The sequence below is a fragment of the Heterocephalus glaber genome, unplaced genomic scaffold (assembly GCF_053883595.1).
Source record: "Heterocephalus glaber isolate CG9 unplaced genomic scaffold, H.glaber_assembly_v1.0 deba00001645, whole genome shotgun sequence".
Classification (NCBI taxonomy): domain Eukaryota; kingdom Metazoa; phylum Chordata; class Mammalia; order Rodentia; family Bathyergidae; genus Heterocephalus; species Heterocephalus glaber.
Genome location: NW_028258398.1, coordinates 211,845 through 229,077, shown reverse-complemented (window position 1 = coordinate 229,077; position 17,233 = coordinate 211,845). Strand labels below are relative to the sequence as shown.

The 17,233-nt window shown below is 53.1% G+C and overlaps 2 protein-coding genes across 4 annotated transcripts; one reads left to right on the top strand and one right to left on the bottom strand.

The window, feature by feature from the left end:
• Window positions 1-813: 813 nt before the first annotated feature.
• On the bottom strand, window positions 814-1,833 carry Dnajb8 (DnaJ heat shock protein family (Hsp40) member B8). Its single transcript, XM_004875145.3, has one exon. It carries the CDS (start codon window positions 1,598-1,600, stop codon window positions 917-919), a length of 684 nt encoding a protein of 227 aa, XP_004875202.1. The 5' UTR covers window positions 1,601-1,833; the 3' UTR covers window positions 814-916.
• A 52-nt stretch (window positions 1,834-1,885) lies between these two features.
• On the top strand, window positions 1,886-16,997 carry LOC147822375 (uncharacterized). Of its 3 annotated transcripts, none has more exons than XM_087196948.1 (6): window positions 1,886-2,024; window positions 2,213-2,368; window positions 2,918-3,289; window positions 3,717-3,812; window positions 4,586-4,641; window positions 5,178-16,997. In XM_087196948.1, the coding sequence occupies exons 3-6, from the start codon at window positions 3,167-3,169 to the stop codon at window positions 5,239-5,241; spliced, it is 339 nt and encodes a 112-aa protein (XP_087053074.1). In that variant the 5' UTR covers window positions 1,886-2,024; window positions 2,213-2,368; window positions 2,918-3,166; the 3' UTR covers window positions 5,242-16,997. The 3 variants fall into 3 exon arrangements, with proteins under 3 accessions (XP_087053074.1, XP_087053072.1, XP_087053073.1); XM_087196946.1 differs by having other exon boundaries at window positions 4,555-4,641; XM_087196947.1 differs by having other exon boundaries at window positions 2,918-3,466.
• The last annotated feature ends 236 nt before the right edge of the window (window positions 16,998-17,233 follow it).

Sequence of the window (17,233 nt, the reverse complement as noted above, 5' to 3'; positions counted from 1 at the left end):
TTGATCCCAGTACCAAAAACAAAAAGCCCACATTTTTATTTATTTATTTATTTATTTTGGTACTAGGGATCGAACTCGGGACTTCCCACTTGCAAGGCAGGGAGTGGAACCACTGAGCTAAATCCCTGGCCCTAAAGCCCACATTTTTAAAAGACATGCTCAGCCAGGCATGGTGCCATACACCTGTCCTCACTCCCAGCACTTGGGAGGCTGAGGCAGGAGGATCACTGTGAGTTTTAGGCCAGCCTGGGTTCCAGAGCGAGAACCTATCCCAAAAAAAACAAAAAACAAACCCAAAACAACAGAAACATAAATAAAATAAAACCTCAAAATAAAAAGACTGGCACTCAATAGGCCTTATAATCAGAACACAGGCCCCTTCTCTTCCTCATTGCCAGCCACTCTCCTGACTAGGAAGGAGGCCACTACCCACACAGGGGTTTGCTTTGCTCTGCCTTGGAGGGAGCTCTGTCTCCATGGGTTGGGACCTGCTCCTCCCAACCCCACTCCCTGAGCCCCTGGGGTGTAAGACTAACCACTGAGTGCTCATTGGGCAGCAGCACATGCAAAGGTCCTGAGGCTGTGAGGCGATGAAAGCAGTGAAGGAACAGAGAGGAGGGTGGCCCAATGTCTGGAGCTCAGAGGGATGGCTTTGGGAGGGTCCAGGGGAGTGGGCAGAGTCCTTGTGATGAGGGGTGGGGTCTTTCTGCTCAGGGCAGAGGGTGCCCTGAATGATTAAAGTAGGTGGGCACTGGGACTCGCGGTTCCGCGTCCCCTGCCCCTCCGGCCCACAGAGCTGGGTTGGTGCCTCGGTGAACTCACTGCCAAGACTTTATTAATCAGCTACGAACTCAGATTGCAGCCCGAGCTTGGCCCCAGAGGGACAGAGATGCAGCCGGACCCGCAGACACCGCGCTCATGTGTTGTACACCCGCTTGACCTGCTCCTTGCCGTTGATGGTCACTGAGCGGAGCTGCCCATCCTGCTTTACCTCCATGCGCTCCTGCCCGTTCTCCACAATGCGCTTTGTGGTCACCTTGTGCCCATTGACCATCTCTGTGGACGACATCACCAACTTGAAGCCTGAGCTGCCCGCTCCCGGCCCCCGGAAGGTGGAGGACGAGAAGGCAGTGCGGATCCCGCTGCGGCCCAGGGCGTCCATGAAGGCCGGGAATTCGCCCAAGCCTGAGGAGGCGCTGCGCAGCCCAGGCCCGCGCCCACCGCTGCCTCGCTGGCTGCCCCTGAAGGGGCTGTCCCAGAAGTCAAAGGAGAAGGGGTGGAGGCCGCCGAAGAACTCCCGGAAGATGTTCTCAGGGTTTTGGAAGGTGTAGCCGCTGCCGAAGGGACTGTGGTGTGGGGAACTGGCCCCGCCACCCGCCCGGCAGCTGTCACAGCCCACGCAGTCATACACCGAGCGCTTCTTGGGGTTGGACAGGACCTCATAGGCCTCGGACACCTGCTTGAACTTCTTCTCGGCCTCCTCTTTGTTGTGGGGGTTCTTGTCGGGGTGCCAGCGGAGGGCCAGCTTTCGGTAGGCCTTCTTGATGTCATCAGCGGAGGCTCTGGCCTGCACGCCCAGCACCTCGTAGTAGTTCACCATGGCGAGGTGCCCGGGAGGTGGCTGCGGGGACAGGACACGAGGGCGCAGCTGGCCAGGCGGCTCCCTGTGGCGGCGGTGGGACCTGGCGGGAAGCTTCGGGGTCCAGGCGAGACTGTGCCCCTCAGTGGACTTAGCTCATCATTGTCCCTGGGCGCAGAGGGGCTGGGGAAGGGGAGGGACAGTGCCGCTGCGGGCTGTCCTGGGGTCTCCTCCAGAGCTGGGGTCCAGCCTTTGTGACATCAGCTTCCAGGGCGTGGCAAACCCCACCCCCAGCGCTGGACCAGGCAGAGCCAGGCAAATGGGGCCAGCCCTGGACACCAGGGCTGGGCACAGGTCTGCACCCGGAGACTGGGCCACCCTGGGGTGCCGGCTTCAGCCCCCAGAGCCAGGCAGAGGTGGGACCCACCACAGGCTTCAGGCCTAGGTTGGCTTTAAAGGTCTGGGGCAAGGGAGCAGGGGAGGGACCCAGGGCTTCCTGGGCTGCTCGTCCTCGAATTCTTAGGCCCAGTGGCTGGGTGGCTGCTGTGTAGCATGGAGGCCCAGGGTAGGGGGTCAGGCCGGCCAGGGGAGGTGGTGGGAGTTTATTTGTCTTGAACCATGTTGTTGCATCAGCTCCCCAGGGATAAGTGCGCTCCACACAGACAAGGATGTCTGCCAGCGTCTAGGATGAGCCAGGCACAAGGAGGCACTTAGCAAACATGCTTTGACTGAATGAAGCTCAGAGATGCACAGCAGTCCAAGGTCACACAGCAAGTGAGGAAGAGGAAGGTAGGAAGCCAGAGCTGTCTGGGCCATTGTGACAGAGCTGGTGGAAGATCCCACTCGCTCTGGAGAGGAAAATAGAGATGAATAGTAATACAGACCAGCGAGTGGAGTAGGCTGAACAGTGCTGCCCCAAAAGAGGGGTCCCTCTGGATGCCTGGAGACCCAGTGTGGCTTTATTTGGAAAGAGGGTCCTTGTGGGCATAGAGATGAGACAGACCTGGATGACGGGGGTGGGCAATGTCTGGAGACAGGCCTGGGTGACAGCCGCCAGGACAGAAGAAGCAGGAAGACCTTCCTCAGAGTGCAGCCCCACTGAAAAGCTGGTTCCGTGCTCCTGGCCTCCAGAATGGTGGAAGAACAGATTTCTGCTCTTTGTGGGAGATTTTTGTTTGTTTTTGCTTTTGAGATAGTTCGGGCTGGCCTTCAACTCTAGTTTGACCAAACTCATGGCAATCCTCCTGCCTCAGCCTCCCGAATGCTGGGATTACAGGTATTTGGTACCAAGCCTAGCAGATCTCTGTTCTTTTTTTTTTTTTTTTTTTTTGGTACCAGGGATCGAACTTGGGTCCTTGCACTTGTGCAGCAGGTAGCGAAACCACTGAGCTACATCCCCGGCCCTAGACTGCTGTTCTTTGAAGCCACCTGGTTTGTGATCATTTGTTACAACCGCCCTAGAACACGGTGAATGACAGCAGTCCCGGGTGTTTCCATTTCTCCAGATGACGTCTGGGAGCTGTAGCTAACAATACTGCTGACAGCGATTCCTACCCTTGTGCCACCCTGACCAGGGCCACTGTTGTCATGACCACCATCCTTACCAGTGCCACCAGTGGGGGTGCTGCTCCTTCCGGAAGCTTCTGCAAGTGCCCGAGCACCCGCTGGAGAGGCACAGGAATGGGACCCAGTGGCTCTGTGCCACCACGGGTGAGGATGGTGGCCTTGACGAGCCCACAGAGGCAGGCACGGTGCTGAGGCTGGTGGGGTCACAGGGCCGAGGACAGCTGTCTGTGGTGGCCATGGGGTGGGGTGAGGACGGTGGTGGAAGAGGTCGTGGTGAGGGGAAGACGTCAAACGCCAAAGGACTCGCCAGTGGAGCAGCGGGTGAGGACGCTGGAGGCACTGGCGGGGCGGGGTTCGGGCTGTCTGGCACCCTGGAGAGCGGGAGGGTGGCCAGAGTCCCTTCCTCCCCATGAGTCCAGTCAGTGGCCAACGTGAGACTGAGCGAGGACGAGGGATGAGCCTCGGGTGCAGGAGGCGTCCTGAAGCCGAGAGCCCCGCAGCTTCCGGGCATGCCCTCCCGGCGGCCAGTGGCGGTATGAGCCTGGGCTAAAGCTCCGCCTGCTTGTGGCAGTCAGTGGCTGTCCTGGCCCAGTGCAGGGAGGTGATGATGGCGGTGATGGAGGAGGCGGGAACGGCGACAGTGGTGCTGCCTGCAGTGGAGGTCATGGTAATGGTGACCCTGGGTGTGGCGGAAAGGGTGGCCATGATGGTGCTCTTGGCGGTGGCAGGGGTGCCCCATAAGGGAAAGTGTGGAACTAGGAGCCATGCTCTGTCCCCTAGGGGTGATGTCCCCTCCTGCAAGGAGTTCGGGGGTCCTGCGGGGCAGCAGTGGACCCCCAAGCTCCCTCCACAGGGTCGGTGCAGAGGGTTGGGCTGTGTTCTTGCTTCCCCCTAGCTCTGAGGTCTCTCTCCCCTCCGAACCATTGTCCCCACTCACTAGCGGGCGGTGGTGCCCCTTCCCAGAGTCGCCCCCCTGGGCTCAGCCTCTGATGTCCCACGTCCCTAGACCTGGCTACCTCAGAGCCCACCCCCTGAGCCACAAAGAGAAAAGACCCCAAGTGCCCGGCTGGTCTCTGGCAGTGCCTGACCCACTGCCCAGGGGGCCCAGAGAGGGCCGGGCACACCCAAGGTCACACAGCAGTCCCAGGAAGTCCTCCTGGGAAGCTGATGGGCTGATTAGGCAGCCAGAGGCCCCTCTGTGTCTCTGTAATTAATGGAGTGGCTTTTTAAAAGGATTCTAATCACCCCTGATGCTATCTGCTTATCACTAGCGTTCCTAATTAGATGATCCTGGCAGTCACTCGGCTAATTCCCTCCAGCCCACGCAGCCCTGCCCGCCCAGGGTGGCCCCCACCCCCAGTCCTCCCTGGCCTGGCCAGATGGGCAGTGTGAGGCCTCTCGGCCCGCAGGGCCCTGGCGCTCTAACCGCATTACCTCCAGGATGGATGGGTGACAGCGGTGGATGGATGGGCCGCTGGATGGGCGAGTGGCAGCAGGTGAGTGGAGGGACCGAGTGGCAGCCATCCCGGAGGTAGGTGGACTGACAGGCAGACAGAGGGACAGATCACACAGTGGGTAAGGGCTCCACCTGACAAGGGTTTGAATCCGAGCTCTACCACTTCCTAGCTGTGTGTTCTTGGGGAAGTCACTTAACTTTGCTGTGCTTCACTGTCCTCTTCACTCGTACAATGGGGGTGATGACTAACCCTGCCTTATAAGCTCTTGTGAGGAGAGCCTAGCACAGATACAGCACTGTGTGCCTGTGTCTGCTACTGTCCTGCAGGGTTGGTCACGGGTGGGTCGACAGATAGAGGGGAGGACATGGTAGAGGAGTGACGGGGAGACATGGCAGGTGAGTGGGCATGGGAGATGGGCAGGAGGTCCATGCTCGTGCACTGGCCCTGAAGAGCTGGCCGAGAGTTGACAGGGAAGGGACCATGCGTGCTCAGAGGGAAGCAGGAACGATTCCCTTCTCCAGAGGTGATGCGACCCTCTCAGCTCAGTCCCAGTACTGATGGGCTTTTACTTCCAGGAAGGCTTCCTGTCCACCCCCAGCCAGTGGGACAAGTGCCACTTGGATCCTGCTCCTTTCCTGAGGTCACAGCCCAGGTCTGCCCTTCCTGGTGGACTGCTGGATCTCGAGGCACAGCTTTAGCCCTGAGTGGAGGCTTCCTGCCCACATGAAGGAATCATCTGTGGGACCCTCTGAGGCCCAAGACACCCCACCCCTGTTCCTGAGCCCAGCCCACCCCTATCTAGATCAACCCTGGATAGGGCTGGGATCCCAGTTTCAATAGTTGCACCTAAGCCCCCGGGCAGACTCAACTGCTCGGCCTGTGCCATTTCTCTGGTGTGAGACTTCCTTTCTTTTTGAAAAGAGTATGGAATGAAGAAGCCTGAAGTATCTTCTAAAGTCAAGGCTTGCATGTATATGTGCTCAACCACACTGGCAGATACCCATTCTCCCCACTACATATCCATCCATCCATCTACTCATCTACCCATCCACCCACCCATTCACCCACCCATCCATCTATCCACCCATCCATCCATCCACCCACCCATCCACCATCTACCCATCCATCCATCCACCCATCCACACATCCATCTACCCATCCATCCATCCATCCACCCACCCTCCCATCCATGTACCTATCCATCCACCACCTTTCCATCCATCTACCCATCCACCCATCCACCCACCCTCCCATCTATCTACCCATCCATCCATCCGTCCACCTACCTGTCCATCCACACTCCCATCCCACACACTTTCTGAGCTCCCAGCCACACACGTGCTCCATGCCAGGGCCACCGTCTCTGTGTCAGTGACACACTAGGCAGAGCCTCCCCTCACAGAGCTGAGACCTGGGGCTGAAGACATCCAAGAGATTGATTGTGCATAAAGGTCTGATACACACCAGGGAGAGGTTGGTGTGTGGAAGAAGAGAACAGAGTGTGGGCTTGGTGGCCCAGGCACCACAGCCATGTGTGTACACACACCTACACACACTTGCACACATCACCCCCCCCCCACAGGACCTGCAGCCCTGCTGGGCCTGGGGATCGGGACATGGGGACTTCAGAGATGTGGCCCTGCTGCCCGCTGCTGGCCAGGTGTGGCTGCCCTGTGCCCCTGCCCCCAGGCCCATGACCACCCCTACATCTGTTCACTGGAGCCTGGCACACATCAGGGTTGCGCTGGGTCCACCGAGGAAGGGCCTGGGCAGCTCCCCTGAAGGTGACAATTCAGGCCCAAGACCTCCCCTGTGCTGGGGCTGGGGACTGGATTTAGCTGTTACCTCGTCCCCAACATGAGGAAACCCTGCCCTGAACATGAGTGCCCAACATCAGGAGAAGGAACAGCTGTGGGGTGTCTGGGAGGCTGGTCAGGGGGTGGCTGCTGTCACAAGGCCGGTGGGGCACACACACAGGAAGGCCTTGGTCAGACTGCTGTGGCCCATCTCCAACCAAGGTGGGTGTTGTCACCGAGAGGCTGTGGCGTGTGCCTGGTTTCAGCCCCCTGGTGGGGGTGGATGAACTCCTTCCACACACCAGCTCTCAGCAAGGACACCTCCTCCTCAGGGGCACCAGATATGTTGTGACTGGGGAGGGAGCGCACAGTCTCGACCCGTCCTGGGTAGAGGCCAGGGGCTGGCTGAACGTCCCAGGATGTCAGGACATTGTCCCTCAAGTGACCTGGCCCTGAGGTCCACAGCGGGCAGGTTGAGAGCTTGGCTCCAAACACTGAGGGGACCCCTTCACAAATAGGCAACATCACGGCATCCTTCCCACGTCCAAAAGGCCCAGTGTCTTAGTTACTGTGCTCTCGTTGCTGAGACAAGATACCCAACACCCAAAGTTAAAGAGGGAAGGTTTATCTCACAGTTTGTAGAGGTTTCAGTCCATAATCAGCTGGCTCCAAGGCAGGGTGGCACATGGCAGAGGGGCATCACAGAGGAGAAGTCTGTGGCAAGCAGGAGACAGCAAAGGCAAGCAAGTAAGGGACCAAGGGAAGGCAGTGCTCAACAGCGTCTTTCTGCCCCTTTTGTCTTACGCAGACAATTTAGGGCAGGTAGCACTCGCTCCCTTAATCCTGGTGCCCTCTAGCCTAGCGTTGCAAAGGCGGCTACCCCACAGTGACGTCTAAAACATGCGGGTTAGGTTCCCAGAAGAGGAGACGTTATGCACAGTCCCGGAGTGGAGCAGGCATGCGCCATCTCCCGCGCCTGGGAATGAGGGACCATGGACCAAGGTTCTGCAAGCCTGAGTCCTGCCCTGGGACGGGGAGCCCTCGGGAAGCAGGAGGAGGATGAGACTGTTCTGGTGATCTAGGCAGATCCCTCACCAGCAGTGATATTCCTTTCCATCCTCTTCAAAGGGCAAAACTGTGAACATCTGACATTACCAAGTGTTGAAAAGGAAATGGAGCAATTCTTGTACCCTGCTGGTGGAGATATAAATTGCAACAATCAAAAAAATAAAAAATGAATAAATTGCAACAATCAGTGTGGAGAATTCTTTAGCCTTATCTTTTTTCTTTTTCTTTTTTTGGTACCAGGGATCGAACTTGGGTCCTTGTGCTTGTGCAGCAGGTGGCGAAATCACTGAGCTAAATCCCCAGCCCTCTTTTTTCTTTTTTTTGAGGTGCTAGAGATTGACCCTAAGGGCTCTCTATCCAGTTTTTCAATTCTTCTTAAATTTTGAAACAGAGTCTAAGCTGTCCTGACTGGCCTCAAATTTTCAGTCCTCCTGCCTCAGCCTCCTCCTGAGTTTGGCCTTATCTGTAAGATAAAGGCTGTGCAGACCCTTGTGTCAGGAACTCTCACACAGGGGCTCAGGGACAAGAATGCTCCCTTCTGACCTGTTTATAGCGGTAAGCAAGAGGGAGCCATGAGCAAATACCTGGTGTTTTCTTCATATCGTGGACTAGTACATGGCCATGAAAAATGAATGAGCCGGAACTTTATATATCAAAGTTAACACCGTAATCATTATGGTGAGCAAGAAAAGTAAGTGGTAGAAAAACAGCTACACAGGGGCCTGGGATTTAGCTCAGTGGTTTCACCACCTGCCTCGAAACTGCAAGGAACCGAGTTTGATCCCTGGTACCAAAAAAAAACAACAACAAAAAAAGAAAAACAGCTACACAATTGTGACATGATAGAACTCCCCTTATCTGAGGTTTTGCTTCCCAACGTTTTAGTTTCCTGAGGTCAACCAAGTTCTGGAAATATAAAATGGGAAACTCCAGGAATAAACAATTCATAACTCTTAAAGCATCTCTCACTCTGAGTAGCTTGATGACCTCGTCCCTCTGTTGGTGACCCATGCTGTACCCAGAGCTGGCCACTCAGCAATGCAGCTGTCCAACCTCCTGTCACAGCATCATAGTGCGAAATCTGAAGGATCCACATTTCATTTAGCAACAGCCTCGTCAAGAGTCTTGATGCTGGCAATTTTATTACAGCAAATTGGTGAAATTGCTCTGTTTTATTGTTGTTGTTAATCTTACTGAGCTTTATTTTTGTATGACTTGGGGCTAAACCCGGGAGCCTTCACACTGAGTTGCATCCCTGGCCTTTTTGTTTTTTATCCTGAGACAGGCTCTTGCTAAGTCACTATGTTGCCCAGGCTGAGCTCCACTTTGCAATCCTCCTGCCTCAGCCTCCCAGAGTGCTGGGATCACAGCCATGTGTCACCCTGCCCGACACTGAGCCTAACTTTTCTCTTTTTCTTTATTTTTTTGAGGGGGGTGCTAATTTTTAAACAGCATTATCTTAGATATATGTAAGAAAAAGCCAGCAGGCCAGGGATTTAGCTCAGTGGTTTCGCCACCTACTGCGCAAGCGCAAGGACCCGAGTTCAATCCCTGGTACCAAAAAAAAAAAAAAGAAAAAGCCAGCATATGGAGGGCTCAACACTCCATGGTTTCAAGCCTCATCTGGGGTCCTCGGCCCCATCCCCAGCCATCACAGGGACAACCATGCTTACAGAAAATGTAAAAGCCCGCAGAATAAGGGGCCTGGGGCTCAGGGACCTCAGTGTAGGAGGGAAAGTTAACAACACGCACTGAGGTCATGAAGCCCCAACTGCTGCTGGGGTGGGAATGGGGCAAGAGGGCTGGGAGAGTTCAGTGACACTCGTGACGCTGCGGGGGACAGGAAGGAGTCAGAGGATGCCAAGCTGCCCCGTCCTCCTGAGCCTGGAGTCTGGGTGGGGACTGGGACTCCACAGTACCCACGAGGTGCACACAGGTGAGGGGTGCATCTGTGCCCCGTCAGCTGTGAGGATCCGGCCCCACTCAGCAGCTGTGGCCTTGGGGACCCACAGGCACCCAACCGAACCACACCTGGGCCATGGGCCCTCAGAGACCACAAGAGGATGAACGTGTGTGGCTCCCAGCTGTGCAGTTCGTGGTGCACATCGGTGTCACAGTAGTAGGCGGCTACACTGCGGGGGGCACCGTGGGGCTCTGGGCGGGCAGACAACTGGGCCGGGGCTGCACCCTCAAGGAGAGACAGACAGCATGGTATTAATGCCCAGCAGCCCTGTAGGGTGTGGACTTGCTTTCCTAATGGCCAGCCAGGATTCAGAAAGGCTAAGTCAATGGCTCCAGGCTGCACTGCACAAGAGAGACAGTTCCATCTGTCCTTCAGCCATGTCTTCACCCTGAGTGACACTGAGGACATCAGGGAGGTCCTGACGGGGAAGGCAAGTATTTTTTGGTAGATGATTCTCTACTATTAAAGTATCAGCTCAAGCCAGGTGTGATAGTGAGGACCTGTAATCCTAACAGTGTGGGAAGCTGAGTCAGGAGGGCCTCAAATTCCAGCCCAGCCTGAGAAACTAAGCAACACAGAGAGATCTTGTATCAAAAGAAAAAGAAAAAAAGCTGGGGATGAGCTCAGTTGGAAGACTGAGTCAATCCCTAGTAAAATAAAAAAAATACCTAGTTTATATCATACTTTGCAGAACTAATAACTATTCTTAATTAGCCTCATATCTTCCTGGATGGCTTTCTCCTTTTTTTCTTTTTCTTTCTTTCTTCTTCTTCTTCTTTTTTTTTTTTAGCACTGAGGATGGAACCCAGGGCTTCACACAGGCTAGACAATCGCATTACCACTGAGCCACACCCCCAGGTCAACACAAATATTTTATAGTTTTATTTTTTAAATTTAGAATGTAAGCCGACACATAAAACCATAAACATTGAACATTTAATGAAGTATAGACAAATTTGGGGGTGGAGACAGGGTCTCGCTATGTAGTTCAGGCTGACCTTGAACTCACCATAGAGCCCAGATTGCCCTGGAACTCACAGCCATCTTTCTGCCTCAGCCTCCTAAATACTGGGATTGCAGACGTGTGCCTCGATGCCTGGTTTTAGACAAATATTTGGAAAGCAAAAACACAGTCATGCTTTGTATATCGTTCTACAACTGGCTTCTTCTCACGTATTCCGGAGATTCTGGGCTGAGTCTGGGATTCTTGGTTGCCTCTACCAACGGAGGAGGTGTGCAGGGCTCACCCCTCCACACCTGCCTGGCCGCTCTCGTGGCCACTGAGACAGGTGGAACTCGGGGCCCGTTGTGTGATTGGTCCCTCCTGGGGTCAGACTCCTGTCGGGCTGCTCCCTGGCATTTGAGTTGGAGGTGCACTTTTGGTCCTCCTGTGTAGGTTTCTCTATTTGAAGGTGGGGGTCTTTTTATTCTGTACCTCAATTCTTATTCTGAATCTTTGCATATTTTTAGAAAACTGTTTCCTATTCTGCCATAATTATTTTAGAATATTAATTTCATCACTAAAGTCATTAAGCCATGTCACAGAGCATTTAGAAAGTGGGAGAAAGAAGGAGAAAAAGGTCCACCACACAGATGTCGTGGTTTCCAAACACCAGGTGAAAATTCTTCCCACTTGGGTGTCTAGGACTGCTCTAATGACAGTGTGGGCTGGTGGCACATCTGTAGCATTATGCAGTCATTAATACCGGCCCCCTCCCGGGCTCCTCCATCTTCCCAAACCAAAACTCTGTTCCCATGAAATGCTCAGGCCTCATCCCTGCCCCCCTCATGGCACTTTCTGTCCCTGTGATGAATTTCACAGCCCTGGAAAATGAAATAGTGGCTCCCTAATGCGTTTGTCCTGTGGCTCGTGTTCTTAGCACTGCACCCTCAGGTTTCATCGAGTCAGAATCCCCTCCCTCTGTAAGCCCAAATAATGCTCCACAGGATAGATGGATGCATCTGGTTTATCCATTCATCCTCTCTGGATACTGGATGGTGGGTGCCGCTGCTATGAACATGGCATCTGACACCTGTCTACATCACTGCTTCTGGTTCCTCGGGGATTCACTCGCCACCCCTTTCATTGAGCATGCAGAGTGTGTGTCATCTCTCCGTCCTGTCAATAACACTGTCCTAGAAATCTCTGGGACCAGAGCTGCTTGCAAAAAGCGTTAGATCACCACGCAGCAGTCAAGTCTTGGCCCTGGGACTGTTATCTCGGAGTTGATTTCTAAGGCACCATCCAAATGACCCTGACACCCTCCTCGCTGCCGTAGTTTGCCCACCTTTCTGTTCAGCAGTGTTTCTGTTATCTCCTTTGGTTCCTAGAAAGGCTGAACGTGACCATTGTGTTCTCAGTGTCCCTCTGACAATGTGTCTGTGGGGAACTGGACTGGACAGGCCAGCCAGGTAGGTTGGAAAGGTTGGGCTCCAGATTAAATCTTTCTTTGGTGAGAGGTTAGGTGAGGTGCAGTGCAGTGGTTGAGACTTTGCCTACATGTTCCAGGCCCCGGGTTCCATCCCCAGCACTGCAAAAACAGTGAAAAGTTCAGCCTTTAATAAATCTCAAGCCTGTAATAGGCTATGGGTGGCATTGTCAGGACTCAAACGTGTGTTCCCAAGACAAGAAAGAGGGGCTTGGTGGCAATGGGAGGGGGAGACTTTTGAGGAACTGATGCCTTGCACCTGAGAGGAGAGAGGCAGAAAGATCTTCCACATATTTTTATGTGAATCTCTCACTCTCTCTTTTCATTGTTGTTGTTGTTTTGAGACAAGGTCTTACCTTGCAGCCCAGGTTGGCCTGGAACTCACATGACCTTCTTGCCTCAGCCTCCTGAGTACTGGGATTATAGATATGCACCACCGCACCTGGGTGAATCTCCTAATTTGAAACATTTGCAACTTGTTCACATTTTATAAAACATCACGCAACCCCAAAAAACTTGTCTATTGGCCAGAGTTCTCTCAGTGCCCCCTTGGTTGAGCAGCCGCCCCCACCCCACCCCGCCTTCCACCTTTGCATCAATGCAAGATCTCCCCTTCATCCATTATCTTGCAACTAATAGGATCTGTTCCAAGCTCCCCATTGATCTGTTTATCCTAACAGCCAAAGCACCAGCTTTGAATGACTGTGATAATAGAATCTTGTTTTATATTGGAAAGCATCACACACACACACACACACACACACACACACACACAAATACACTTGTCTCTTTATTTTCTCTAATTTTCTGATTTGTTCTGGTAGTCTTGCCTGTTCCTTTTTCCCAGATAAAGTTTGGAAGCATTTTATCATTTTGCCTTTTTAAAACAACCCCAAACAGGGCCCGGGATTTAGCTCAGTGGTTCTGCCGCCTGCTGGGCAGGCGCAAGGATCCGAGTTCCATCCCCGGCACACACACAAAACCCCAAAGAGCCAGTGCGTTGGAATGGAGTTATCTGTATCATAAACTCACTGAAGACCCACCCACCTTGGGGACTCTGCCCCGCCTTATTTGTCCCCTGTCCTGCCCTGCAGGTAAGTTTGGCCCTGGTCAGGGGTCAGGCGGATGGACGGCCAGCATTCCTCCCCACATATTCCCCGGGGGCGGAGCCGAGTCTGTGGCCCTGGGGACCCATCTAGAAGTCTGATCCTTCCCGGTTCTCCCAGGAAGGTCACCAGGAGGCAGGAGGGGCCCCAGCAGGACAGAACTGGCCCCTAAGAATTCCAGGGGCAATTTGCTTTCTTCCTATGGAAAATGGGAGTAAGAAGCCAGGCCTGGGAGCTCCCAGTGAGCGGAAGGGAGGAAGGGCTAGCAGCCCCACCTGGGTGCGAACAGATGGAACAAAGGCTGACCCCACCCCGGCCGCCCTGGCGCCAGGGCCCGGGGAACCGTGAAGGCGGCCCTCACCTACCCAAGGCGGCCACTGGCAGCGCCCAGCTGCATGTCCAGCCCTGCCCGGGGCTTTGTGTCCACAGAACCCAAACTGTTTACACGGAGCAAGGGCTCCCAGCAGGCCTGGTATGGAGGGGAACAGAAGCTGCACACTGCAGCCCCCTAGTCTGGGTTCTGTGGCTCCCAAGCAACTTGCTGAGACTCCAGCTAGGGTCCTCACCCTTCCCAACTAAACACCCTGGCTCCCCACCCCACTCTGCCCCCTCCCTGTGCCAAGAGTCAGTTACCAGGGTGGTGGGTCTTTGTGTGTGTCGTTCGCCACCTAAATGTCTAGAACAAGCAAGGTGGGTAGATGTGTGGAGCAAACAAACAAACCTTTTCAGCAGACCCAGGAGAAGTGCCTGTCCGAGCTGGAGCCAGTGGGTGGGGAAGGGGACAGGGTGACCACACACAGTCCCTGTGCTCCGGAGCCTCTGTGGCTAGAGAGGGAACTGCTCATGCGCTAATTTCCTGCTGACTGATGCCACACCTAGCACTGGTGCTCCCTGAACCCGGGCTGGCAGGAGGAAGCGGAATAAGCCAGGGGATGTAGAGAAACAAGGAGGCCCCTTGGGGGTCATTCTAAGTTTGGAGCTCTGGATTCCTCCCTGTGGGTCCTCAGCCATGATCTAGGTTCTGGATGTGGAGTTCAAGGCTTTGGGACACAGGTTCTAGATTCTGGGCTCCATGTCCTACACCCTGAGTTATGAAGTATAGATTTGGGGTCCCACATTTAAGGTCAATGTTCTGGGCTCCGTGCACTACTAGGATCCGGATTTTGAGGTCTGGGCTCTGGGCCACATCTCAGAGTTCTTGGTTAAGTTCTGGGTTCTGAGTGCCAAGCTCTGAATTCTGGGTTTGAGGGTCCAGGCTCTGTATTTTGAGGTCAAGTTTCCCAATTTCTGGAATGTGGGTTATAGGCTGCAGGTCCTAGTCTCTACACACTGGACTCCTGGCTCTGGCTTTGGGCTCTGGACTATGGGCCCAGCAAGCATACTAGAGACCAGGTAGCATAGCATCATTATTGTGCTTAACTTTTGCTTGTTTTATTCACAGATGTGGCCCCAACACCTAGAAAGGTTTATGGCATGCAGGAATTGTTCAACACACACATCTGAATATGTATTCAGACACACACAGTCCTGCTGTCATGACCCAGGAGACAGGACAGGGACTGTCCCAGCCTTGCTGTGGCTGCAGCTGGCAGGAAAAGGGGAGGCAGAATGCCCTGGAGCCAGTGGGGGTGCGTGGGGAGCTATGGTGGATGTATGGGGTCCAGGGCCACTGTGCTCCAGTGACAGCCCAGGGCCCACCCAGCTAAGCAGCAGGCTGGCTGCTGTGTGATCCAGGTGTCAGTTCCACAGGGAGGACCACAAATAGGGCGGCAGTACAACATCCAGACCTTGGCTTCCCCTGCTGGGGCGAGGCCTGCTGGCACCAGGGAGAGTGAAAACCTCCTGGACCAGATGGGCCTCAGAGCTGTCAAGGAACAATCAGAAATCCTGGTCATCAGGACATAGACATAGAGACTGGTGACTGGGGATGAGATGATTAGGGGTGGGTGACCAGTAATCAGGGATGGGAGAGTCACTGAGGGATGACATCATTCACAAAATACCATCAGAGAGAGTTGAGGTCACATCCTGACCTTCAGGAGGCATCACTCAGAGGTCCTAGAGATCAGAACCACCGTGGATTGGATATGGTATTAATCATCCAGCAGGGAGGGAAGTGACTGAGAGTGTTAGTGGTGACAGCATTTGGTGTTCAGGTCCTGGATAATTAAAGGTAAAGGAGACCTCAGTGATCAGACTTAAAAACTGAGGGCACGGAGTCTAGAGATCCTGCAGAGGAGAGCCCTAGGTCACCTACTGGGGATCAGAGGCATTGCTGATTATGGAATAGGGATCATTTGTAACTGGTGATGCTAATAGCTAGGGATGGATGACCAGGGAGGTGGCGATTAGGGGTATAAGGGACTCTGGAGAATGACATCAGCCACCAGAGACTCTGAAGAAGATTCAGGGGTCACTGGTGTTGGCCATTAGAGATGTTGGTGATTGGAGGTGAGCAATCAGGATTCACTGGTGACCACCTTGGTAGAAAATTTGATGGTGAGAGGATTCTGTGATCAGACATTATTGGTTAGACATATTGATGTCACAGATAAGTGGATGAGGACATTGTTAAAGAGACATTGGTAATGAGAAATGGCATGATTGGAGATGTTAGAAATGGCGAGGGCTAGGGATGTAGCTCAGTGGCGCCATGCCTGCCTGGCAAGTGCAAGGTCCTGAGTTTGATCCCTGATGCTGGGAGCGAAAGAGGAAAGAAATGGCATGTGAATGATCAGATCATTAGAAAAAACAATGATCTGAGGCAAGAGGATCACAAGTTTAAGCCCACCCAGGCAATTTAGCAACTTAACAAGACCTGTCTCAGTGTTTTTAAAAAACATTAAAAAGGCTGGGGATGTAGTTCAATACAAAGGCCCTGGGTTCAATCCCCAGTGCCACAAAATAAAACAACAAAAACACTGATCATCAGGTCTAGTGGCACACACCTATAGTACCTCCCAGCTACTTGGAAAGCTGAGTCAGGACAACTGCTTAAACCAAGGAGTCTGAGGCCAGCCTGGGAAACACAGTGAGACCTGGATCTAAAAAAAAAAAGAAAGAAAGAAAGAAAGAAAGAAAGAAAGAAAGAAAGAAAGAAAGAAAGAAAGAGAGAGAGAGAGAGAGAGAGAGAGAGAGAGAGAGAGAGAGAGAGAAAGAAAGAAAGAAAGAAAGAAAGAAAGAAAGAAAGAAAGAAAGAAAGAAAGAAAGAAAAAAAGAGAAAGAAAGAAGGAAAGGAGAGGAACATTGGTCAGTGACACTGGTGATCATACTGTTGGCACAGGACATTAGTGACAGGATGAGCCATTGGTGAGGAGAGAGCCAGTGGAGACACTGGGGACCATGTTCTGTAGATGTCAGGCCCAGATGTACCACGGATCAGAGGCATTGGTGAAATATTGGCGACTGCTTGCTGGTGACCGGTTGTTAGCCATGAGATGTCTGGTGGCAGGCTCTGGCGATCAGATATGTCATTGATTAGGAACATTAGACATGGTGGCTTTCACTGATGACGATCACCAATCGACGATGACAGCAATCAATGACCTCAGTGATCAAAGATGTTGCTCAGATTTGTCAATGAATGAGAGCTGTGGTGACCAGAAATCAGAGCACATCAGCACCTGCAAAGAAGTGAACAAGGGTGAGGACTTGGGTTGGTCCTTGGATTCTGCAAGAAAACTTGTTGAGCTTGCAAAAAAGACCAAAGCCTTGGGCCAGGGATTTAGCTCAGTGGTTCCACCACCGGCCTCACAAGCGCAAGGTCCCCAGTTTGATCCCCAGTACCAAAAAAAAAAAAAAAAGACCAAAGGCTGGAGGCCAGCCCAGCATAGGGACCCCGGTTTGGCGTCAAAGGAAACTCAAGCAGAAGCAATTGAGGGCAAGAGAATCAGGATGTCAGAATCCCAATCAGACTCAGATCTAGGAGTCCTGGCCCTTGGTCCCCCACAGAGGTCAGGCCCCATGGCTCAGATCCACACCTGCAACACGATGCCCTGGGGACCCACAAGACAGGCTAGAACATTCACAAAAAGTATTTTATTATTCTTAACAGTATTCACTTTAAAGGAATAGGAGGATAGCATACAATTTTTACAGACAATATATAAATGTTGTACATAATTAACAATAACTTAGTTCACTAATCAAAAATAAAACAAGCCAAATAAAACAGAAAATACTGCTGCTTCTTTTTCTTTTGCTGACACTAGTACAAAATAAGTTACTTCCGGCTGTGGTGCTCCCCGCAGCAATTGGCGGTCCCTATTG